Below are 23,351 nucleotides of genomic sequence, written 5' to 3'. Positions count from 1 at the left end.
TACATTTCAGTGTCTATGCTTGTACTGATGGGACAAAAATATAATTAAGATAGAGTCCCTGTTCTAAAATATCTCTGCATCAGGTGTCTTTAAGGCAGGTTTGGGGATGTACTATGAGGACTCACATGACTCAGCATATAGCTGTGCCCATGGTTATGATTTATTACAGAAAAGAGATATATAGCAAAATGTTCAGAGGGAAAGCCACTTGTGGGGAACCAGAGCAAGTTTCCAGAAAGCCCTCTTCAGCAGGCGCACACAGGATGTTTAATTCCTCCACCAACAAACTGTGACAACACATGTGAATAGTATCGTCTACAGGGAAGGTCATTAGAAACTCACTGCCCAAGGTTTTTAACGGGAGCTGTTCACATAACTGCCTTCTGTCCAGCATTTCCCAAAATTCCAGACTCCCAGAGGGAAGGCAGGTGTTCAGCATAAACCTTATTGTTTACTCAAAAGGCTTAGCCACAGTGAGCCACTCTTATCTGTTAGGGAATGGGGGAAATCGCCCTAAGTCTAATTTCTTAACCACCAGCCAAGGGCCTTGCAAACACAATTTTCTGTGGATAGCAGTCTCAGACTGTGTTAACTCTTTTCTGCATAATCGCACATTCAAGTGACAGGCAGAAAAGTGTTTTAAAAGTCAGGTAAAAAGAGTTATTGCATTATAGAAGAAAACTCAATTAGCTCTGCCTGGGTGACTCAAGGGAAGCTTCATTTAACAAGACAATTATTGAGCTGAATCTTGAAGAAACTTGAAATTTTCTAAAATCAGAGGTGAGGAAAGGCTTATCTCCATGCAAAAGTAACTGTATTCATTGCAGTAAAGAGATTACTGAGAAATTCTGCATGGTGGGAGCACAGGGCCTGATGGGGAGTCAGAGACAAGGGAGTATTTGGAACAAGAGCATGAAGTGATTTATAGTTTTGTGAGTGGTAGGGAGCCATTGGAGGTTTTAATAGAAAAAAATAAGTGAATACATTTGCAAAGTATATCAGGTAACAGAAGGAAACAGGGTTGGACAAGGACGAGTTTGAAGACACTAAGACCAGTTTGGAGGCAAAAGGTGGTGATGACGTGACGTAAGACACCTATGGTGGGACCAGAATCTGGAGCAGTAGTCCTCACCCGTGAAGGTACAAAGAATACATCCGGAGCTTAAGAAGATTATGATGTCTCAGTCCCACTAAAGCCCTTTTATATCTCTCAACAAAACATTCTGTATGCTTTCACTTCTGTAGCTCTCTTACTCTATAATGCTATCAGCCAAAGCTTAAAGTCCACTGGGTAGTCAGTTCATTATAGGACACAACTAGGGATGTATCATTTGCATAAAATTCTCTCCTCACTTTGACAATAAATTGAGATGCAAAGCCATATGGCAGTCTACCTTAGCCAAATAATTTTATCTATTTTCAGATGAATCTAGCCAATAAATCTGTATGCAGTGAAGCATATTAATGTTTCTGCAGAGGACTCAAAGGGGTGATTTTGTTAACTTGTTAAGTGCAGAACAAAGTGCTTATCAAAAGGTGCAATCTTGATGGATCCTAATTACATAAGATTCATGTCACTATATGTAGTTACTTCTTGGTGGTTCCATGTGTACTGTGCATATGATGTGTATGCAAGCCTCAAGAAATGGGTTCCAAGATGTTTTCAACATATAACTATTATAATAATTAAATGTAAGGTATTTAAATAAAATCATTAGGGTAGCACAAAAATTTAAACATATTTAGCCCTGAACAGCTTTCTTCCCTATTGTTTTTATATTATTTTGCATTATTTCATTTTATAGTATATGATGGCACAAAAGAGACTTGCTAGGTTTGCAAATATTGATAGAAGGATATATGTAAGTTTCTTTCATTCTCATTAGCTAGACATTATTAGATTTCATAGCAATGTTCTATTTGAACTATAATGAAGTGAATTCTTCAGTAATAGCTTATCAGCTATTTTAATTAAGTAAAATATTTCAAGAATCTGTTAAGATCAACTTATATGTTATATACAAAAAATATGTCCTTAAGTTTTCTCTCTTTATATACCAATAGGAATCATTAGATATATTTAATGTTTTGTTGAGTTATATGATTCACAACTATAGCAAAATACGTTGGAGAAAATTATCTTTGAAGGGTTTTCATCGGTAGTTTAATTAACATACAGTGGACAGAAAGCATACAATCTGTTCAAACAGATGATTCAAAGATCCCTCCTGTTGTGTTCGTTTTCACTGCAGCTGGGAAGGGATAGATTATATTACATATATTGTTCATCTTCTGAATGATTTGTTTTGGTGGTGATTTAAAATATTTTCATGAGTTTGAAAACTCATGAAGTGTATAGGAATAATTCATAGTGTAGATAATTAGGATGTGGTTTTGCCAGTTTTTCTCTATCTTTATTTCTGTAAAACATCCATTTTTGACTTGTCTTATCTTCTTTAAAAATGATTCTGAAAAGGAACCAAAATCTAAGCCAATTTTATACTTCAGTCTTGATGAACCAAGTGCTACTGAATAATGAACATATAGGAATGCATCCTCTGTACATGATGGGGTAGTCTTGCTTATTCATAACATAACCAGAGAAAAAGAGTTATATCTAAAACTAGAGGTCCGGTGCACAAAATTCGTGCATGGGGGGGAGGTTGTGTGTCCCTCAGCCCAGCCTGAACCCTCTGGGACATCCCTCTCACAATCCAGGACTGCTGGCTCCCAACTGCTCGCCTGCTTGCCTGCCTGATTGCCCCTTAACTGCTCCCCTGCCAGCCTGATTGACGCCTAACTGCTCTCCTGCCAGCCCAATTGCCCCTAAGTGCCCTCCCCTGCAGGCCTGGTCACCCCTAACTGCCCTCCCCTGCCAGCCCGATTGTCCCTAACTGCCCTCCCCTTCAGGCCTGGTCCCCCACAACTGCCCTCCTCTGCAGGCCTGGTCACCCCCAACTGCCCTCCCTTGATGGCCTGATCGCCCCCAATTTCCCTCCCTTTCAGGCCTGGTCCCTCCCAACTGCCCTCCCCTGCTGGCCATCTTGTGGTGGCCATCTTGTGTCCACATGGGGTTGGCCATCTTTGACCACATGGGAGCGGCCATCTTGTGTGTTGGAGTGATGGTCAATTTGCATATTACCTCTTTATTATATAGGAGGATAGCAACCAAAGGAAAATTCATGGAATCCAGGCTCTAAAACTCAAAAATTTTCTCATTAGAAAACCCTCGGGTCCTTCTTTAGATTATGTTTAGTCTTTGTAAATACAATTGGAGGCAGCAAATGATCCATTTTATCAGTTTACACAGTTTAAGGTAGCAAATTTTAGAAGGAGCAAGCCCATCCATGATGGAGACAAACCAATCAATGATTGCATTAGCTGATGTAATGGTAAAGCAAGAGAGAAAAATTTTAAAACACAGCTGGAATTTAAAAACAACAACAACACCAAAACTGCACAGGTATCTGGAGACTTACCTTCGTAAGTGCTAGAGTAAACATTGATTCTTGCTTCATATGGGAGGCCTACCTGTTGGTTAATTTACCTTTCCCAGTAATCTTAAGAATAAAATTTGAATCGTCACTGCAGAAACAGGAGTTTGGCACATTAATGAAACATCCCAGACTTCAGTGTAAGCCGTGTTAAAAGATAATGTTTGACATATTAAAAAATTTAAGTTCACCTGAGCCAGAATCGATTCCAAGGGACAGCACCAAATCAGAAGGGGTTAGGAGCACTCCAAGGACAGGAGCTTGGGGAGGGACTTTTATGGAGAAAAGGGGGAAGCAAAGTAAGGAAACCATTTGATTGGCTACAGCTTAAGCGTTTGCTGGATTCAGAAAAGCAGAGTTGGCTGTTTGTGACTGATTGCCTTTAGGTTTGATTTCTTAACCCCGAGGCATTTACAGGCTTAGGTTGGGGTTTGCTTACTAAGTAGGCTGCTGAGGTATTAGTACCACCTCAGTCTAATGGCCTCCTTGTTCAATTAACTCCACAGTGGGGGATATGGACTTATTGTTCCTGCGATTTGACGCTCCCTTTTATTTCTCCTCTTGGGTCAGAAAGCAGGGAGAAAATGAGAAAGGGGGCGCAGGGAAGTGGGGAAATGGGATTTCTATGCACACAGCTCCTCCAGTGCTGCTTATTTCACCTTCTCCCTGCCCTGGGCCAGAACCACAGGAGCTGGTGGGACTAACTGGCCTGACAGGCATCATGGGAAAGGCTACATTTTGTCCTGTGCTATAAACATCTGAAAAGATAGTGGTAAAATCAATATCAGTTCATTAATATCCAACAATAGTACTAATTTAAAAGAAACCCAGAGTTGTTTTGAAATTCTGTTTTGAAGATTTTAATAAAATCTAAGTCTTTGAAATTTTTGGTATATTTTCCCTAATTTACATTATAGAAGGAAAAAAAAAAAAAAAAACCTCTGGACCGTGATTTTAAAAACTATTTCTTTGTATCTAGGACTGTTAAATCCATTAACTGCATTACATTTGTTACATTTCTTGTCTAGGTTGACAATCAAGCAAGGACCCTGTGTAGATTTTCAGTTGTCCCTCCATGACTATGTGTATTCAGATGTCCACCCCCCTAATGCAAGGCAAATGCACAGCCCTAAAGTTAATATAAGCCTTGTGCTAGGAAGTCCTGATTTGGTTGTTGCAAAACTTTTATTGCTTACTTTTGTTGTAAGCTGCCTCATATATTTTTAGTAATGAGGCAGGATATATAAATAAAGCAAATAAAACTGCTCTCTGTACCTTTGCCTAGAATCATAGGTCTTACACATCCTCAGGAAAAGCTGCCTACTTCTTCAGGTAAAATATTGTCATTCCCATTTAAAATATAGGGTAACTAAAGCACAGGGAGTTTTGTGAACTATTCTAAACCCCATATCCAGCAAACCTAACAATAAAAATTCCACTCAAAGTCTCCTGAATCCTTGTACAGTATTTCTTCTATGAAACAATTCTGCCTAGCCCTGTCATTCTTGCACCAAAGAGACTATCAGCAATTCATCGGCCTATGCACTCATTCATTCATTCAACAAAAACTTACTGAGCACTGTCCAATGGCTAGTGGGAACAACAGTGATAAAAAACAAACATTTCCTGCCTTGGTTAGGTGGCTCAGTTGGCTGGAGTGTTGTCCTATGTACCAAAGGGTTGAGGTTTCCATTCCTGATCAGAGTACATACCCAGGTTGCTGGAAATTCAATCCCGTAAGGGTGCATACTGGAGGTAACCAATGGATGTTTCTCTCACATCTATGTTTCTCTCTCTCTTCCCCACTTCCTTTCTCTCTAAAATCAATAAATATCCTCAAGTGAGTATTAAAAAAAAAAAAAAAAGAAACATTTCTTGTAGTGGAGGGTGGGAGGGGACCATAATCAACCCTTTTCGTACATGAGCTTTTGCAGCCTTACAACAGTTCTACGAATTGAACATAGTGCTACATTTTTGTGGCATTTCTGGAGTTCTTGGTCATTTTCATTCTCCATGGTTCTTTTAAATCCTATCATTCTATGAGCCCATAGAAAAGTCTACATTGCCCACCCGATGGTAGTGTTTCTCTCCAAGCTGTATCCACTAGAGCATCAGGCAGTAGGAGATCTTTTAAGTTCATGATGAATCCAAAGAATAGTCTCTCTGTCAAGAAGAATTATCACCTTTTGAGTTGAAAGGGAGATATTTTAGACTATTTTCCTATGATGAGTAGTGGTAGCCTTACCTTAGTTATTAGAGTTCTGAGTAACTGATTCAATGGTATTATAAGCCACATTAAACACATTTTGGTTTCTTGGAATGTTCTTGTATTGAGAGGAACATCACAGCCATGATTCAATCACTGCCCTCTTAAGCTCTTTTTGAAGCCATATCCTGCCAGTTATAAAGGCTGTCATTTCATATCTTTTGGTAATAGTGGTGTAGAAGAGGGCTGTTCTTCCTAGTCAGAAACTGAATTCCTCAGACTTGTGGTACACCTTCCCCTGCTGACCCACAGAAATGAAAGACTAGGACTAACGATTAAATCTAATTTTCCCTCCTGTAGTGGCAGGATGAGCTGGGTCAGCAAGGCCTGTCCCTGCAGATAGCTTTAAAATACCTTTGTGGTTTGATCCCCTTGCCTTCCATTTCATTTCTCTAAGTGCCTATCACTGCCATTCTTTACTACCCCGCAAGTTTCTAAGGTAAGAACAACACAAGTGAACAAAAGCATTTGTGATGCCTCCTGAGAGCGTTGCTTATTAAATGAGTTAGGCAGTGAGCCAAGTCTGACTTGTGAGCTACGAAGCAGGTTAGCACATTTACACAAAGATCATTCCGTGTGTTATTTAAACCGTTCAAACACATTGTTGTCTCTCTGCTGTTCAACATAACTGATGTGAAATGAATATTAGTTCACAGGTTAATAATGTCTGACTTTTATATTCAAATGGACTGAGAATCACTTGGTTTTCATTCCTTTGTCTGGATTGTAGCTTGTCTTCTCAGAACAACTGGGGAATGTTTATGAAGTGTGTTGTGGAAGGTGGGGAGGGAAGGGAATAAAAATGCATTGCTTTAGGGCTACACATCTGTTTTAGAGACTCTGCTGGGTCTTCACATTAACCACTGTCACGACTTACGATGTGTCCTAAAATTGCATTCTACTCAGAGACGTGCATACCAACTCAAAATAATACAATTAAACAGATTCACTGGTATGAGTTATTTCTCTATTTTCATGACTAGCAGATATTTTTCCTACTTAAGTTGATAACATGTGTATGATTCATAGCAAGTAAGTAATTCATTGTTTTATTTACTTTCAAACAGACTGGCAATATCAAGTTGTGCAGGCCTTCCCGCAAGCAGACGAGGAGATAGAAGTGGACACACACGCCTTCAGCCACAGGTGGAAAAGGAACACAGATCCGCTCAAGGCCGTGGACACCAACCGAGCGAGCGTGGGCCAAGACTCCCCAGAGCCCCGAGGCTTCACAGACCTGCTGCTGGATGATGGGCAGGACAACACCACCCAGATTGAGGTAAACAGCCTGAATAATTGAAATGGATTAATGAGTACATTTATGGTAAGGCACCTATATATACATACTGTCATTTCAAATCAACCTAGAACTTTTTTTTTTTGTAAAGATCAATTTAAGTCATTGATAGATAATTAATTTGTTAATATTCAGTAATCCAATAATAAACCATTGTATTAAATAAATAAATAGGTAAACCATTTCATCACCCACAAATTCATTTACTCATGAAACAGACAAGCGTGGACTTGGTGTGGTGAAGACAGTGAGGGGAAGACAGTACAGCACCTGCCTGCAGGGAAGGTACTGTGGAAGAGGGTCTACTCACCATTATCAAATCACTCCTATGCCATGCGATATGTACAGAAATATATACCGGCTGTAGCAGGGCAGGCATGGAGGAGGGAGTGATCATCTGCTTGGGGCTAGGAGGTGGGCTGTTGTCAAAGACGTTAACTCTAGAGGTGGGCATTTAGTCAGGGTCTTGGCAGGTTGAGGAGAGCCCACCAGGTTGACAACTTGGCAGTGGGGAGAGAGAAGAATCTGGCAGAGAGCTGAGGGGTCCAGGACTGGGGTCTTTCTGGCTTGTAGGATTTTCCATGCTAAAAATGGGACAGTTCTGGGCAAACTGGGATGGTTGGCCACTCTGCCTGTAAGCAATTCTTTGTTATGGGTGGAGCCATTGGGTGGAAGGGGAAGGAAAAGGGGAATGAGAAGGGGTTGGTGATGGGTTTGGTGAGTGTGGAAGTTTGCTGAGGGCATATTTTAGGGAGATTCTAGGGTTACCCAGAGGCCTCAGTCCTTAACATTGCAAATCATAAAATATGATCTTGTTAGTACACTAGATATAACAAAAACAACACTTATGGAAATAAGCAAAAACCACCCAAATGAGAACAGAAGCTGTTTTATTCAGTTTGCAATAGCAAGGGAGCCAACCTCCATCACTCGCCTTTGGTGGAGACTCATAAATAGTCAAGGCGTGGGAAAGGTTTTCCGTAAAAAAAAAGAGAAATCCTTAAGTACTAGTAAGCTCTGATTGGTGGTTGTTGGCCTGGAGACGCTAGAGGTGGGCTATTTAAAAACAGAACACTTCCTTTGATTGGTTGGGGGAGCTTATGTGGGTCTCTGTGGTTGGTCCTGAGTTGGATACAGGCACAAAAAAACAGAGAGGTATTCATCAAGTCCTGCCCATCCAGCATGGGCCAGTTGCTGCCAAGCTTCTGTTCTGGCTCCCTGGACTGGTTGCTCTAGAGCAGGCGTCCTCAAACTACGGCCCGCGGGCCACATGCGGGTGCTTTTGCCGTTTTGTTTTTTTACTTCAAAATAAGATATGTGCAGTGTGCATAGGAATTTGTTCATAGTTTTTTTTTTTAAACTATAGTCCGGCCCTCCAACGGTCTGAGGGACAGTGAACTGGGCCCCTGTTTAAAAAGTTTGAGGACCCCTGCTCTAGAGGATGGGGTCAGAGTTCTGTTGTCACCCATGGTCTGACCATTGTCTATGCGTATATTCTCTTTCAATCTGAAGTTTTAGTTTCTACTTTCTCCCAGGTGACACACTTAATACTCTTTAAGAACCAGGCACCATTCCTTTTTTCTGCTGTGAACTACTCATTAGTTAGGGGAAAAGCTCAAGTTCATGAAATAGATACAACATAGTCCAGCCAATTGTATGAAGGCATCACTTGCGGCCTCATTAGTGAGAGGACTTTGCAGAAGATCTGAGGCACAGGCCAGTGGCCTTCTATGTCTGTGGGAAGCCCAACAATTTTCAAAACCCCTCTCCCGCTCCTTAGCTAGTCTGTGACTCCGGCGGCCCCGGGCTGCCTCAGCCGGGACCTTTAAGAGGCCACAGAGGGTGTGCCAGGAGCAGAGGTCGCACAACATGTCTGAGAAGCTATTCGACTCCTGCGGTGTGCCTGCTATTTTGGCAACTATGTTGTTATAGCAACTCAGAGTAGGCAGCAGTATTCTTCCCTGAGAAGCTCTTCGGCTGGGGTGCAACTTAAAGAAAGGAGAGGGCAGAGGTGTTTACTCTCTGTGCACAGCCGCACCCACTGAGATGGCGAGAGGGGGCACAGGTTCCCAGAGCTCTGTGATCTCCGAGCAGGATGCCGGATTCCCCCTAATCTCTTGTAAAATTGAAAAGCCCTTTGCTCCAGGATGTATGAACACTCCTCAAAATACAGCCCCGGAGTTCTTATCGCTCTGATTTTGTAATTCAGCCAATTTTTCCTTTTTTTTTTTTTTTCTACTTTAACAGAGGGACACCTCATAATGTCAGTGACTTTGAATCGGTGAAAAGAAAAAGGAAGGATGGTGCAGGAAGCTGTTTGCTGGGTGCTCCAGCACGCTAAGACCTGCCAGGTGTTGCATGGGTATTGTTTTTCTTAGTCCTCATATCAGCCTGGGGCGATTGGCACCCCCAGGTTCTCTGAGCAATCTCAGTGACTTACCTGAGGGCAATTTCAGGTTTAGTGTTTTTAATAAGGACTCCCATTAATGAGTAAAGAAGCGGAAGCTGGCGTTCAAGCTCGGGTTTAGCCTTTCTACTTGACTTGGCTTCCTGTAATATATAAGGAACAATAAATGGCACTTTGATTATGGGAGGATTTTGGACAGTGGCCGCACCCAGATAGCAATATGAAAGCAGCGTTAGAGTTTCAGTCTGGCTGGAAGGGGACTTACCTAGAAATTAGATGTGCACAGGAATAGGACTCCCTCTATTTTGAGAGTTTATTTATTTTGATGGCATTCTGGGGACTGATGAAGGTTATTGGGGATCTAAAGTCCCATAAGTCATCTCTTGGCACCACCACTAACTCTGGAAACAATAGCCTGCATCTGAAACTTTTCTGCAAAGTTTATTTATCCTGGCCCTTGAAATAGTATTTTTGAACATTGTTGCCTCTCTTTTTGGGGAAAATACATTTCCTGGATTGAGGTAAATAGGAATAAAAAAAGAAATGAACCACATGTTTATAGAGTGACCGCTGTGTGCTGGGCATGGGGGCAAGATCTTCCTTGTTTTTTAGGAATAAGCATTTTGCTTTCTATAGCCGATTACAGGCAATAGCATGAAAGACTGTGTGCTTTTTCCTTTAGATGCTTCCACAATCGATGTCAGGAATCGGAATTACTTTGCCTGAGAGCCCTGGCTGTACTCGGAATTCTTAAAATAATTTGTATCCCATTGAGACTAAAACCACCCGTTAGGTATTCCTGTGCGTGTCCTCCCGTCTGCCATGTCTAGACTTTATATCCCACTTTCACTAAACAAAAACAAAAGACAATAGCATATTCACTATTTTGGCACAAATTCATTATGAAACAAAGACTGTTACTGTCTTAAATTGGTGACAGTATTTTCTCTGGCTCTGCACAAGAACAGATAATGGTGGGATTGTAGAACCCACTATCCCAGCTAAAGAATTCTTCCAATTGAAGTTTTTTGTTGTCGCCATTGTTTTTTGTTGTTTTTCTTTTTTTTAATATTCTTCTGGTGAAGATATAAAGAATGTCTTGAAATCATTTATACTTCCCGTTGAGCCAGCATGGACTCAACAGTGAGCAAATGCCAGTGTTGATCTGAATGTTGGATCATGTGAGACTTCCTTCGTGTAATTTATCTGGTCTTGTGGACGTGTAACCACATAGCCAAGTAGTAGAAGAACAGGGCTTTGTTCTGATTTGTCGGTACTGAGAGTGTGGTATCATAGGCAATCATTCCTGTGCTGCTTTTTGTGATTCCTTTGGGAATATGAAGGCTTCCAGGACTTTAAAGTAGAATTCCATCCACACTCATTCTTGCTTGAGCAGCCTTCAGTGAACCCCATGACCCCAGGGACACACGCATGCATGAGCAGTGCGGGTATCTTCACCTCGCTGCTGGCTGCCCAGAGAACTCATAGCATCAGAGGTGCCTTATAGAACCGAGAGGGCCTGAGCGGTCCGTGTTTGGTGAGAATTACCGAGTCTCATAAAGCTCACGTGTATTATCTTATTCCTGTGTGATGGGGTTGGTAACTTACTATTCTTCACTTGACATAAATCAACCCCGAATCTGTGACCATGGGTTATGCATATACGCATATAAGTTCTCTGGTTAATCTCGGAAAAGGATTATTAAATGTGATTTTTTTTCTTGATTAAAAAGCACCTGGATGACTTGAAGAAGGGGAGATTTAAAAGTAGGGCTTATGGATTGTACTAGTATAAGTGTAGCTTTATGATCCAAACTGACTCAGAAATTGTGAGCTTGACCAGTGCCTCTCAGGTGATGCAGATGTGTCTAGACCACAGGCCACACTCCGAGTTACAGGGAGTTAGAGTACCACGTAGATTTACCTAGTGGTTTTGAGGATAGAAAGGTTCCAAAAAACCTTAGATTAAATTGAGTTGCTTACCAACAACATGTCTCATGGATTCCTCATTCTGGTACCAAATTAGAAACTGCAGGTTATCTTTAGCAATTCTTGCATCATGCATGTTTCTCTTATTTGAGGAGGTGCTATGGAGAAGTGTCACCAAATATGTGTGATAAGTGTAGCTAAAAACTAGAGCTCAATCATTTTTCTCTTAACTGCATACGGGAAAACTATCTGATCTTCTCTTGTGGTCTTCATTTGTCCGTGTGTCTGCATCTTATTTTTACAACTTACACAATATGTTTCTTTAAAAAGTTAGCAATTTCTAATTGGTGCACACATGGTTATTGTGTGTGTTCTAATATTTTATTGCACTTTCTCACGAGGTAATGCATTTGAAAGGAAAGAAGTCACTGTCAAACGCTTAATCTAAAAAAAGAGTGTGGTTGCTTTGATGGTTATATTACAAAGAAAAAGGCAAATTCCATTATATGCCATCTGGGCAGAATGGCCGTGGTATATTTGCAGTATAGAGAATATATCAGAATATTCTCAGTAAATGAAAATCCTACTGCTTCTGTGTCTCAGAGATCTAATGGCAACAATAATGAATAAAAATATAAGGTAGTAATAAAACACATTATCCCATTTCAGAGAAAGAGAGTAATGGAAACTTGCAGAATACTGCTGCTCTGATTCTTTCTAGGCCACTATTCTGTTTAGTGATCTCATGAAAGAGAAGACTTTCATATGGGAAGAATGTGACCATGCACATTTGTGATGTTTTTTCAAAAGAAAAAAGTACCACTTGATACTGAACAGCTCTGTTACTATCCTATATAATAAAGAGGTAATATACAAATTGACCCTCACACTGTAACACCATCACAAGATGGCAGCGCGCATAGCGGGGGTGGGCAGAGGGGGTGGGGCTGGAGGCTGCTCCACGCTGCTTCCGCCGGGGTTCCTGCAGGCCCTGCTGGGGCACAGGGGTCCTGGCGTCTGCTTTGCACAGCTTCTGCAGGGGTTTCCGTGCCCCATGTGCATGCCACGGGGGTGGGGCCGGCAGCCACTGCGCTCAGCCCGGAGGTGTGCATCAGGGTGGCACTTCAGGACTCGGGGCCTTCCCGAGGAGCACGGCCAGGTGGGGTGGAACTCTGGGACTCAAGGTGGTCCCATGGCGTGGTGGGGTGTGGTGCTGGGTCTTGCGCAATTTTGTACGACGGGTCACTAGTATTTATTATGAATGTGAAAAGCTGGTGTAGGTTTTTCTTAATGAAACATTTCCATTTTAGGGGATGTCAGAGGCTTTAGTATGTGGTTGCAGAACCAGAAATCTGTGCAAAGGGAATTCTAAGATTAGTCCTGAAGGAGCACACTTATTTGACTCAAGAGTGAATTGAAATTTCCCAAATGCATGTTGGTGTCAGATTGGCTTCCACAAAAGATGAAAACGAAAGCATATGAGGGCATATGAACCAAGTCAGAAAGAAAGAGTGAGAAGGTAGCCACGTGTCAAATATTTCTAGACAGTGAGTTTCACACAGATTTGACTTAAACAACAAATACTTATTTCTCACACTTCTGCAGGCAGAGAAGTCCAAGATCAGGTGCTGGAAGATCTGGTGTCTGGTGAGAGCCTGCTTCCTGGTTGATAAATGGCCATTCTTCTACTGAGTCCTCACATGGCTGAAAGGGCTAGAAAGCTCTCTGGGGCCTCTTTTATATAAGGGCACTAATTCCATTTATGGGGGCTCCACCCTCATGACCTAATCAGCTCCCAAAGTCCCACTTTTTAATATGATCACATAGGGGGTTAGGATTTCAACATATGAATTTCCGGAATTTCCGGAGGGGAGGGGTAAGGTGGGGACAGGGACACAAAATTCAGTTCACAACACTGTGTTAAGGTGTTTTGGATTCATCAGGAAGGTACTTAGAAGCCATTAAAATATTTTAAATAGGATCAGGCAAAATTCCATTGATGCTCCTAAAATATTGCTATCGGGGTCTGAGTGGGGGTTGGAATAGGCAATTCACATCTAGGGATAGAAAGATGAATTAACTTTAGGTGAGAATTGTGGAGTGACATGAGAAAGTAGTCAGGGAAAAGGCTGTGGATAAGCATAGGAATTTGAGAAAGACTTAGACTTCTAATTATTAACTTACATTAACTGCCATGACCAAAGTTTTGCCCAACCTTCTGGTGCTTGCTTGACTCTGAGGGTTAATTGCAGATCCTTGTCATTGCCTCCCTGGCTGTGTGGTCAGCCACAAGTGTGACAGCAACCATGTCACGTGGGTTGGGAACTGGCCTTATGTCTTCACCTCTGCATTGCCAGAGATTGTATGTCAACGTACAACAAAATCTATTTCATTTTCTTCTGTTTTGGTAATTGGCAAAAACATGTAGCTTTTTTAAACTTCTTATTTAATCCCATTCATTTTCTTACAGAATATTGATAAGGACTTTTAGTTTTGAAAGAAGAAAACACACTGAAAGTAGCAGACAGAAGTGATCTGCAATTATTGCTCATCCTCTAAAAAGATAATGAGAATTAAAATAGGGTATCATATATCTTGCTCAGTTATATATTATTCTTAGCTTGACATGTCAAGTCTTTTTTTTTAAATATTTTATTGATTTTTTACAGAGAGGAAGGGAGAGGGATAGAGAGTTAGAAACATCGATGAGAGGTAAACATCAATCAGCTGCCTCCTGCACACCTCCTACTGGAGATGTGCCCACAACCAAGGTACATGCCCTTGACTGGATTCGAACCTGGGACCTTGAGTCTGCAGGCCGACGCTCTATCCACTGAGCCAAACTGGTTAGGGCGACATGTCAAGTCTTTATTGAAACAAAAATGGAACAAGATTCATAACTGTCCTTCAAAGAGTTACATAAAGAATAACTGCATTGTCTCTATGATGCTTACTCCTGAGCTAATTAAGTTAACTTATAGTTTTGGCAGGAAATAGTCTTCCAAATGATGTATACATGGTATAAAATTAGTAAGTGTGTTAGTCATATAAATTATTTGCAGAACCAGAATTATGTTTTAGAGTGAAAAATATATTTGAATTCTAATTCATGTACAAAGAGAAATATTATATTTAACCTCCCCCATCAAGACCCTGAGATTAATTATAAGAATATTTGCACCGAGTTTTTCCAGCCTCAGTTTCTTAGCCACTCAGGGGACCCTATTATCTGCCTCTCTTTGCATTAACTAGTGACAGTGATAGAAGACTTCAAATATAGGAAACACCAGATAACTATTAATCAGTTGAGTTTCTATTCTATCTTCTTGCAATCTCATTTTTCTCCTTTGCCCAAACTAACTTTCAACAGGACATTTAAAATACACTTTCATGAAAATTATTATTTTCAATTAAAATATTATAGCACAGACCAATGTCATAGGTCTAGATCTTTAATTGATTTTAAAAACTCATGCTGAAAAGCTCAGATTGATTGGTTTGATAATACAGTCTTTATATGCTGTGCCAGGGTTCAGGGTGAAGGAGCAAGTGGCCACCAAGTGTGGGCTGGAACTCAGGAGCAGAAAAGCCAGCAGATGCTCACGTCCCCTGTTCTGGCCACCAAGAGTGCTCCAGGGAGGGAGGTGTCCTCTTTGCTTTTCCTCTTTGTTGGACAAGCGTGTGAAAGGCATTGTGCCGGGGAAAGAAACATTCAAGGATCAAGCTCCATGCAGCCCAGGCTTACCTGCCAGAGGTTTCAGAAGTGCTAGAAAATGTCATCTCCAGGAGCTGGGTTGGGGTTATCAGGTCCCATGGAATGTTGAGTTCAAGATCAGCGCACAGAGCATAACCTGTTGTGGGGGCAGAAAAGTGATTGTCCTCCTGTGCTTAAAAGTTTTCCTGGCTGGACTAACAATCAATAATATGAAACAGATTAACAGAAAGAAACTGTCAAATGTGTTATTATATACAGGGGTTTCATAAGAATATGAAGCCCACGAACAGAGTGGGCAGTTAAGGGCTTATATGCCATCTTGAGCTAAGGAGGAGAGGAGATGGGTTGTGGTTGGGACCTCAAAGAGCAGGAAGGCAATTCCCATGAAGATGAAAAAGCAAATGTTTGCTGGGCCATCTTTAATAATAGGACGCAGATAAGACTTTGATCAAAGGGACCTTGCTAGGTCCCTCCCTATCACACTTAGCTTATATTAAACTATAGGTATCTGTGATTAAATCTCACTTTTTGGAGCAGGTCCTTTATCTAAATTCCTTTTAGGCATTAAAGAGGAAGGACAGAGGTATGTTTCCAAGTCTTTGATTTCTTAAAAATAACCAGTATCCCAAAAGGCATATTTTGGGGTGGCAAACTCTACTTCCCTTCAACTATGTCCTCAGCTGTCTGGTTTCTGCGCAGCAAAGAGAGAGCTTCTGGGGTCATTGCACTAGACAGTCCCATTCTATATTAATGCATCATGTTTTACCAACTAGTTTTTCTCTGTGACTTTTTTAAGAATCAGAAATCCTATCTAATAAAAGGGTAATATGCAAATTAATTGTCACTCTGTCACAAAGATGGCGGTGTCCATAGCCACAATATGGCAGCGCCCAGTCCTCTCAGCCCTGCCGGAGTCCCCCAGTCCCGAGGGAGTAGCCACTGAGAGTGGGCAGTGTGAGTGGCCTGGTGGAATGCTTGCTTCATCGCCATGGCGACGAGGCAAGCGTTCCACCCCTACTGTGACCGTGGAGGGCCTCTGGGCAGTGGGCACAGAACGGCCGGGGTGGGTGGGGAACACTTGTGTCATTGCCCTGGAGACAAGGCAAGTGTTTCGCTCCCAGCCATGGATGGGCCTCTGGGCCGCGGAGAGCCTCTGGGCAGCCTGGGCAGTGGGCGTGGAGTGGCCAGGCCCCGCAGAGAGCTACTGGCAAATGGATTCATGCACAGGGCTACTAGTAGAGTAATAAAAAGTGACTGTAGCTCAAAGACTAAAACAGATCTGAGTGGGTACAGGCATGCCAGCAGCATGATTTTATTACTACATCTGGGGGAATATTAGGGCTACTATTTACTCCCATGAACATTTGTAGTATCATGAATCTGCCAGCCCCTATGACATAAGCTTACTTAATTTTTAGAAATACTAATACCAATTTGTTACACTACATCACACAGTCTTTGTCTTATTTTATCTCACAAATTAATGAGCACTCTATAATTTAGCACCAATTCATTGAAAAAATAAGGAATATAGGCTTATGATAATCAATGATATTCTGTTATTTTATGTGATACACAGTAGCTTCTATGGACCTTTGTCCAAAGTGTCTCATGTGTTTTTTGTCAAGTGTTGTGACTTAGATGGAAAGACTATTAGGTCTACACCAAGCATGTCAAACTCAAAGGCCAACACGGGCCAAATAAACAAGGTTTAAGTTTATGTGGGCCGCAAAAAAACAAAACCAAAAGCTTCAATTTTCATAGAAATGTAGGTTGATTTGGAAAAGTATTGTATATAAAAAAAAAAGAACAAGAGCAATGATAAAATTAATGTTTTCTTCCTGACACTTGGCATCTCTTCCCTGATACTTGGGGGAAATCTTGTTCGCAGTGATTACTTTCAAAACTGACCCAAGGTGAATGCCAGTAATTCTGGATCTGACAGGAGACTTATTTCCTTTCATAATTGTAACTAACTGCTCACACCTTTATATTGGCTGGGCCACAAAAATATTCGTGGTGTGCTGCATGCGGCCCGTGGGCCGAGAGTTTGACATGCTTGGTCTACACAAAAGTGGGCCATTACAAATATAGAAGACGTTTTACATTTTCTGATTATTTAAACTTAAGGGATGAAAAATTATATTTCTGTTTTAAGCAATGATGAATAATATACTTTGCTGAGTGTGCACAGGATTTCTGCTACACCTTGTATTTCTGAAGCACTTTAAGGTAGATAAGGGTCTCTTTAAAACAAAGCATGCCCGTGTATATTCATAGTCATTGCTTTTGCATTTGTCATAAACGAATTTGTAATATGCCACTCTATTAAGAAAAGCATCAAATGTCCAAAGGTCTTTTTAAGAATGGGTGGCAACATTCAGAATGAAAAGAGACTGCCTTAGTTTTCTTTTTGTGTATCCCTAAAAGCAAACCATTTTGTTCATGACGCAGCAATGCATAGATGTCTGAATCTGTCTAGAGTCAAGAGAAGAATTGAACTTTGCAGCCCTTGGGAACACTTGTTTTGAGCTATTTTCTATATAATGTTTTAAGCCTGAGCTATTAAATTGAAATAATAGTTTGGAATCCATGGTACTGAATTGAGTGAATGAATTAAACACTGCTGATACTATTCCTCTTTTACAAATAATATCTAGCTTTTTTTTTGTAAGCTTCATATATTTACAGTATCTCTAGTTTAAAGAACAAAACTATAGAACACGTTATCATTCCTCTTTTAGACAATACCTATCAATCAATCATGTGTCTATACATATTGTTTTAGATTCACAATGCTGATCCCACTTGTGGCCAAAGGAATATGAAAGAAAAGCTTGCAGAGTGGATTTGTATCGGTTTAACTTAAAATTTTCATTTAGCCACAGCACCTGTTATTAAGAAAGTCATTTAGGTACTTCTAAAACTAAAATTATTTTAACTTATGATAGGCTTTCTAACCAAAAAAAAAAAATAATGCTGCCTAAACTGTTAGGTTTTCATGAATTCTAGTCTGGAAAATTTTATCATTTTCCAAGTTGAATTTAATGATTTGTAATTCTCAGACTTCTTTCTGTAAGAAAATTCTGATTATAATATTCTTCAATTTTGTTCGTTTATAATGCTTTGCAGTTTTCATATGTGTGTGTAATCTTTACTATTCTGTCATTTAAAACTAGTATTAAGTAAAAGATCATTTAAAATTTCATGTTTTGAAAATATTTACAAGAAACACTAACAAACCTTCAAAAGAAACTTAAAACAGTTAATTTGTCCATTGTAAATAGTATTATAGAAGGATCTGTTATCTTAACAACCTGGCATAAACAATCATTTTCTCTTGCTTGAATACCAATTGAACAACTAATTACTTTTTATCTTTCTCTATTCATTGAGTAATCAGATATTGCTTTATTATTTTTACAACTCAATGGGGTTAATTTTTACCAGAAAAGAAGAGTGTCATATTCAAATGGTAAAGATGTAATTCAAAGAGTAAGAAGATAGCTTTATGAATAAACTAGAGGCCCGGTGCACGAGATTTGTGCACTGGGGTTCGGGGGTCCCTCAGCCTGACCTGTGCCCTCTCACAGTCCAGGACCCCTCGTTCCTTACTGCCCGCCTGCAGCGGAGGTGGGAGAGGCTCCCGCGCTCGCTAGCCGTGAGCCAGCCTTCTGGCTGAGCGGCGCTCCCCCTGTGGGAGCACACTGACCACCAGGGGGCAACTCCTGCGTTGAGCGTCTGCCCCCTGGTGGTCAGTGCACCTCATAGCGACCAGTCGTTCCACATTTGGTTGATTTGCATATTAGGGTTTTATTATTATATAGGATAGAAAAATGTGCTAGACCAAAATAATAAGCATCCTTTAGAAATCTTTATCTTTTTACTAATTGGACCTTGTAATAGTAAAATTATCTTTTAAAGGTAAACAAACTTTTTAGACAACTCTTTATATATTTGCTGTCTCTCAAAAACTCTGTGCAAAGTAATATTTTTTCATCATAAACCTAAACAAAGGAAATAATCAGTACATTCAAAAGCCTCTCTTCCTCTCTCCTGCCAACATCCCTTCTCCAACATGAATCTGTTACAGCAGCAGACATGAACAAACAACTAAGGTTCAGTTACTTATTGGTCCACAAAGATCTTAAGTGTGAACCAAAATCACTTTTGTCATGTTGGTCAAAACGTTATTTTGCCTCATTGAATAGGTTTGCTATGGTCTGAGCAGATTTAGAATGTAGTTGACATGCTTTGTTTACGCATTGTGTTGTTTAACAATCATAACTGCCACGTCAAGGATTTTAAAAAAATTTGCTTTGTAAATGTGTATTTCTTGCCTTGTGTTAAAAAGGGAATGTAATATATTCTGCATACGAAGTTATTTGCATAAAAGGGCAAAAGAAAAAAACTGCATTTTTATCTACTTAAGAAAAATGTTTAAACATTTTCAAAGGAAACTATATATTTTTTAGTTGCTGATCACTTGTGAATGCAAATTTCAGTAAAGGGTAAATGACTGTGAGACTGTTCTTCCTGATTTTCTACTGACTTTTTAAATGTTAGTAACAAAGGAGCTGGGAAGAGGAAATGCGTTCCCACTTTGAAACAAAGCAAGGAGTGAGTCAGCCTGGAAGCAGAATCTGGGACCAGCAGTAATTTTCTACTTTGTTCCCTTCTCTTCTGGCACTAGCAGTGCTTTCCGCCCGTGATCCTCTGTCAGCTCAGGGGCCACCATACCAATGCATCACTGTCTTCCTTTGGGCTGCAGATGCAGAATTAAAATCGAAGAACTTGGCATTGTAGCTAGTGGTTTTAAAAATCCTTCTGTGGCCCTGACCGGTTTGGCTCAGTGGATAGAGCGTTGGCCTGCAGACTGAAGGGTCCCAGGTTCGATTCCGGTCTAGAGCATGTACCTTGGTTGCAGGCACATCCCCAGTAGGGGGTGTGCAGGAGACAGCTGATTAATGTTTCTCTCTCATCGATGTTCCTAACTCTCTATCCTTCTCCCTTCCTTTCTGTAAAAAATCCTTCTGTGTAGGCAGGGCTGCTATATACTAGAGGGTTGTTGTTGTTTTTTTGAGTCTGTAAATAGAAGTTTTAGTAATTTGTAAATGTATATTTGTGTGTGTATCTTTGTTTTGTGTGTATGTATGTGAGCGTGCGCACACACACACACACACACACACATACACACAAACACCTGTGTGCATCATTCCTAATCATGGTAAATAAGAATTGCCTCTGTGGAGAAAACAAATGGTGGCTGGACAACCCCTTCTACCAGACACCTAGTTTACACTTGAATTAGGGGTCTTCTTTCCCTCAGTAATACAACCAGCATGGTTTGTGTTTTTATTTCATGAGGACAACAATCCTATACAATGAAAGCCTAATATGCTAAGTGCCTGGTTGTCCGGTAGGCCGTTCATACAATCAAAGCGTAATATGCTAATGATATGCTGAGGCCCTTCAACTGCTTGCTATGACATACACTGATCACCAGGGGGCAGACGCTCGGACTGGTAGGTTAGCTTGCTGCTGGGGTCTAGCTGATCGGGACTGAGGGAGAAAGGATGGACACGCTCTGAAGCCCTCCTGTGGTCCATCCCTGGCTGGCCAACCTCCTGCATCCCTCCCTGGCCCCTGATCATGCACCGGTGGGGTCCCTCAGCCTGGCCTGTGCCCTCTTGCAATCCAGGACCCCTCGGGGGATGTTGGAGAGCCGGTTTCGGCCCAATCCCGAAGGCCAGGCCAAAGGACCCCACTGGTGCACTAATTCATGCACTGGGCCTCTAATAAAAGTTATAAAGCTACCTGGAGAACTAGCTAACACTCCCTTTTACTGCAGTGTGTGTTTTAAGCTTTGATTATACTCTTCAGATTATGGCTCTGGAAGATGAGGAGACACTGTAAAAGGAATCAAAGAACAATGGATTTTTTTAAAATAATGGGAATCAGAAATTATCAAAACTAGACAGGAGATATGATGATGGACTCATGACAATGGTGCAGATCCAATGAGGTCCTCTTATTCTCTCTTCCTTCATGTACCCTTTTCTGCACATGCACCCCCAGCATGAGGCTTGCTCCTTGTGTCTGTTCCAATCACTGTGGTCCCTCATTTTTCTTTATAGCAAATGAAGAAATACTTTCAACCAAGTATTTCTTTTAACTAGAAACTCATATCTTACTAACAGTGGGTGTACTCTGAAACCATCTGGCATGTTTTCATTACTGCCACCCTACGGGAGAAGTATAAAGTAGATTCTCTCCTAGAATAAGCAAGAGGGCCTCTCTATTTGAATCATGGTTTGGCAATAAAACTCTGTGGATATCACTCCAAACCACATAGCCATGATATGACCAGACTATTTAAAAAAAAAACGATTTAGGGAAATCTAACTCAGATTACAATGTCCTTGAAGGAGGAAACAAGGCCAGATATTTTATTGATGTTCATAAAATTTCCATCGATTGAAAGCAAAATTATTGGATGCAGGGAGGGTAGTATTTAACTGACAGTTTGACATAAAACCCAGAAAGAATAAGAAAGACTTTACTTCCTTTATGACCAAGAAAACCTGGACTCATGGATTGGGTTAAAAGTAAAATAGAATGTGACAAGAACTAGAAGTAGATCACCAACACAAGCCTGACATTTTTGTTGGCCATTTTCACATTAAAATGAGTAGTAAAGTGGGGGGTGTGATTATAGTGTGTCCCCTGGGATTCTCTTACAGCAGTGATTTTGTTTTCATCCTCAAATGATCTGAGTACCATTTTCTTCTGCAAAAGAAGAAATGAAGGATGAGAGAAAGTGAGGTGAGTACAGAGGTGCAGAGAGTGTTTCCACCGTGGCCACAGTGCAGAAGCCCTGTCCCTCGGGCACAGGAACCGTGGTCCAGCCTCAGTGCCTGTCTGGAAATGGTGCTCGTGTCCCCTGGAGCCCCCTCCCCCGCCCCCTCCAATCTACTGTGCTGATCAAAGCTCATGCTGCCTCACACATTTTCTCTTCCCACTGCCTCCCCCGCAAACTGTATTTTTGAAGAATTACACGTTCAAGTCTGTCCACATACAAAATAATAGTAGGAGATGGCAGCCGTATTAGCACCATCACTTCTTGTAGCATTTCTGGGGCAGGGCAAAGCTGAGCCCCAGCAGTTTGAAAGGCAAGGGTGCACTTGCAGGAAAGGTATCCTTTGGCTTAGCAAGCTGCTGCCGCTTCTGCTCTTCCTCCAGTCAGGTTGCTTCTACTGTGGCAGTTTTTATCCGCTTTGTTGCCTTTCTGTCTGCTTCCCCTTCCAGGCACCCCAAGTTGAAATGCTGCAAAAGCACATGTGCCTGGAGACAGAGAATAGAGATGCACCTTAATTATTTCTGTTCATGCCAGTGATGGTAGAAGGCCTGATGCCATGGCTGTGAATCTACCCACGCTGAGTGCTAACGGGGCTCTGTCAGTTGACAGCAGGCATCATAATACTTCTAGATGGGCAGGGCCATTGGGCATCTCGGTAGCAAACAAGGAATGAGGCTTAGGAAGATACTGGGACCTTCAGGGGTTTGCACCCACTTACTCCTTGGCGAATTATCTACGGCCCCAGGCTTCCTTTAACAGGAAGGCCCTAACCTCCCTTCGGGAACCAGCAGAGACCTGGTTCCCAGCTCCCCTGCATGTGATCAATCTGGAGTTTCTCTTTTCATTCTTTTGATGGATTATATATCTGTCTACTTCTAACATGAAGTAATTGAATTCCATTTTTTTAAAACTTCAGATTGATTACCCCCTTTCATTTCAGAGAATTCCACATAGAGAGATTAGGTTTCCACTTCCTAAATTACTAGCACATTCCAAATTTGTTTTCCTGGTATTTCACGAAAATTGCCTTGTTTGGGTTCTGGGTGTTCTGAAACTCGTCTGCAAGTCTCATATTAAAGACAATCACTGGATCGATACTCAGATTTTGTTTTGTTGAGTCTTTGGGGTCAAGCTGGTGTTAAAAAGAGACAGAAGCATGTGTGACATGATTTATTGCAAGGGAATTTCTTCCAGGTTATAAGAAAGTCATGGGCAGGGGACTGTGGCAGTCAGAGGAGAACGCCAAACCTGATGAGACCATGGGGGAATGTGAGCATAGGATACCAAACCTTTTAGTTTCTCAAGAGATATCCAAACACGTAAGTGTTGCCTCTTTATTCATTTGTTTTTCTTAAACACATGTGGACCAGCACAATGATGGCAA

General features: G+C 41.2%; 1 protein-coding gene across 1 annotated transcript in view; it reads left to right on the top strand.

The window, feature by feature from the left end:
- The first annotated feature begins 6,515 nt into the window (after positions 1 to 6,515).
- PLXDC2 (plexin domain containing 2) overlaps positions 6,516 to 23,351 on the top strand; it is a 247,352-nt gene continuing 230,516 nt past the window's right edge. Inside the window, exons 1-2 of the mRNA XM_054724795.1 lie at positions 6,516 to 6,540; positions 6,828 to 7,039. Of these exons, the coding sequence (XP_054580770.1) occupies positions 6,516 to 6,540; positions 6,828 to 7,039 (237 nt within the window). The remainder of the gene's footprint in view (positions 6,541 to 6,827; positions 7,040 to 23,351) is intronic.

This window comes from Eptesicus fuscus, chromosome 2 (assembly GCF_027574615.1).
Source record: "Eptesicus fuscus isolate TK198812 chromosome 2, DD_ASM_mEF_20220401, whole genome shotgun sequence".
Lineage (NCBI taxonomy): Eukaryota > Metazoa > Chordata > Mammalia > Chiroptera > Vespertilionidae > Eptesicus > Eptesicus fuscus.
This window is presented reverse-complemented; position numbering and strand designations above follow the sequence as displayed.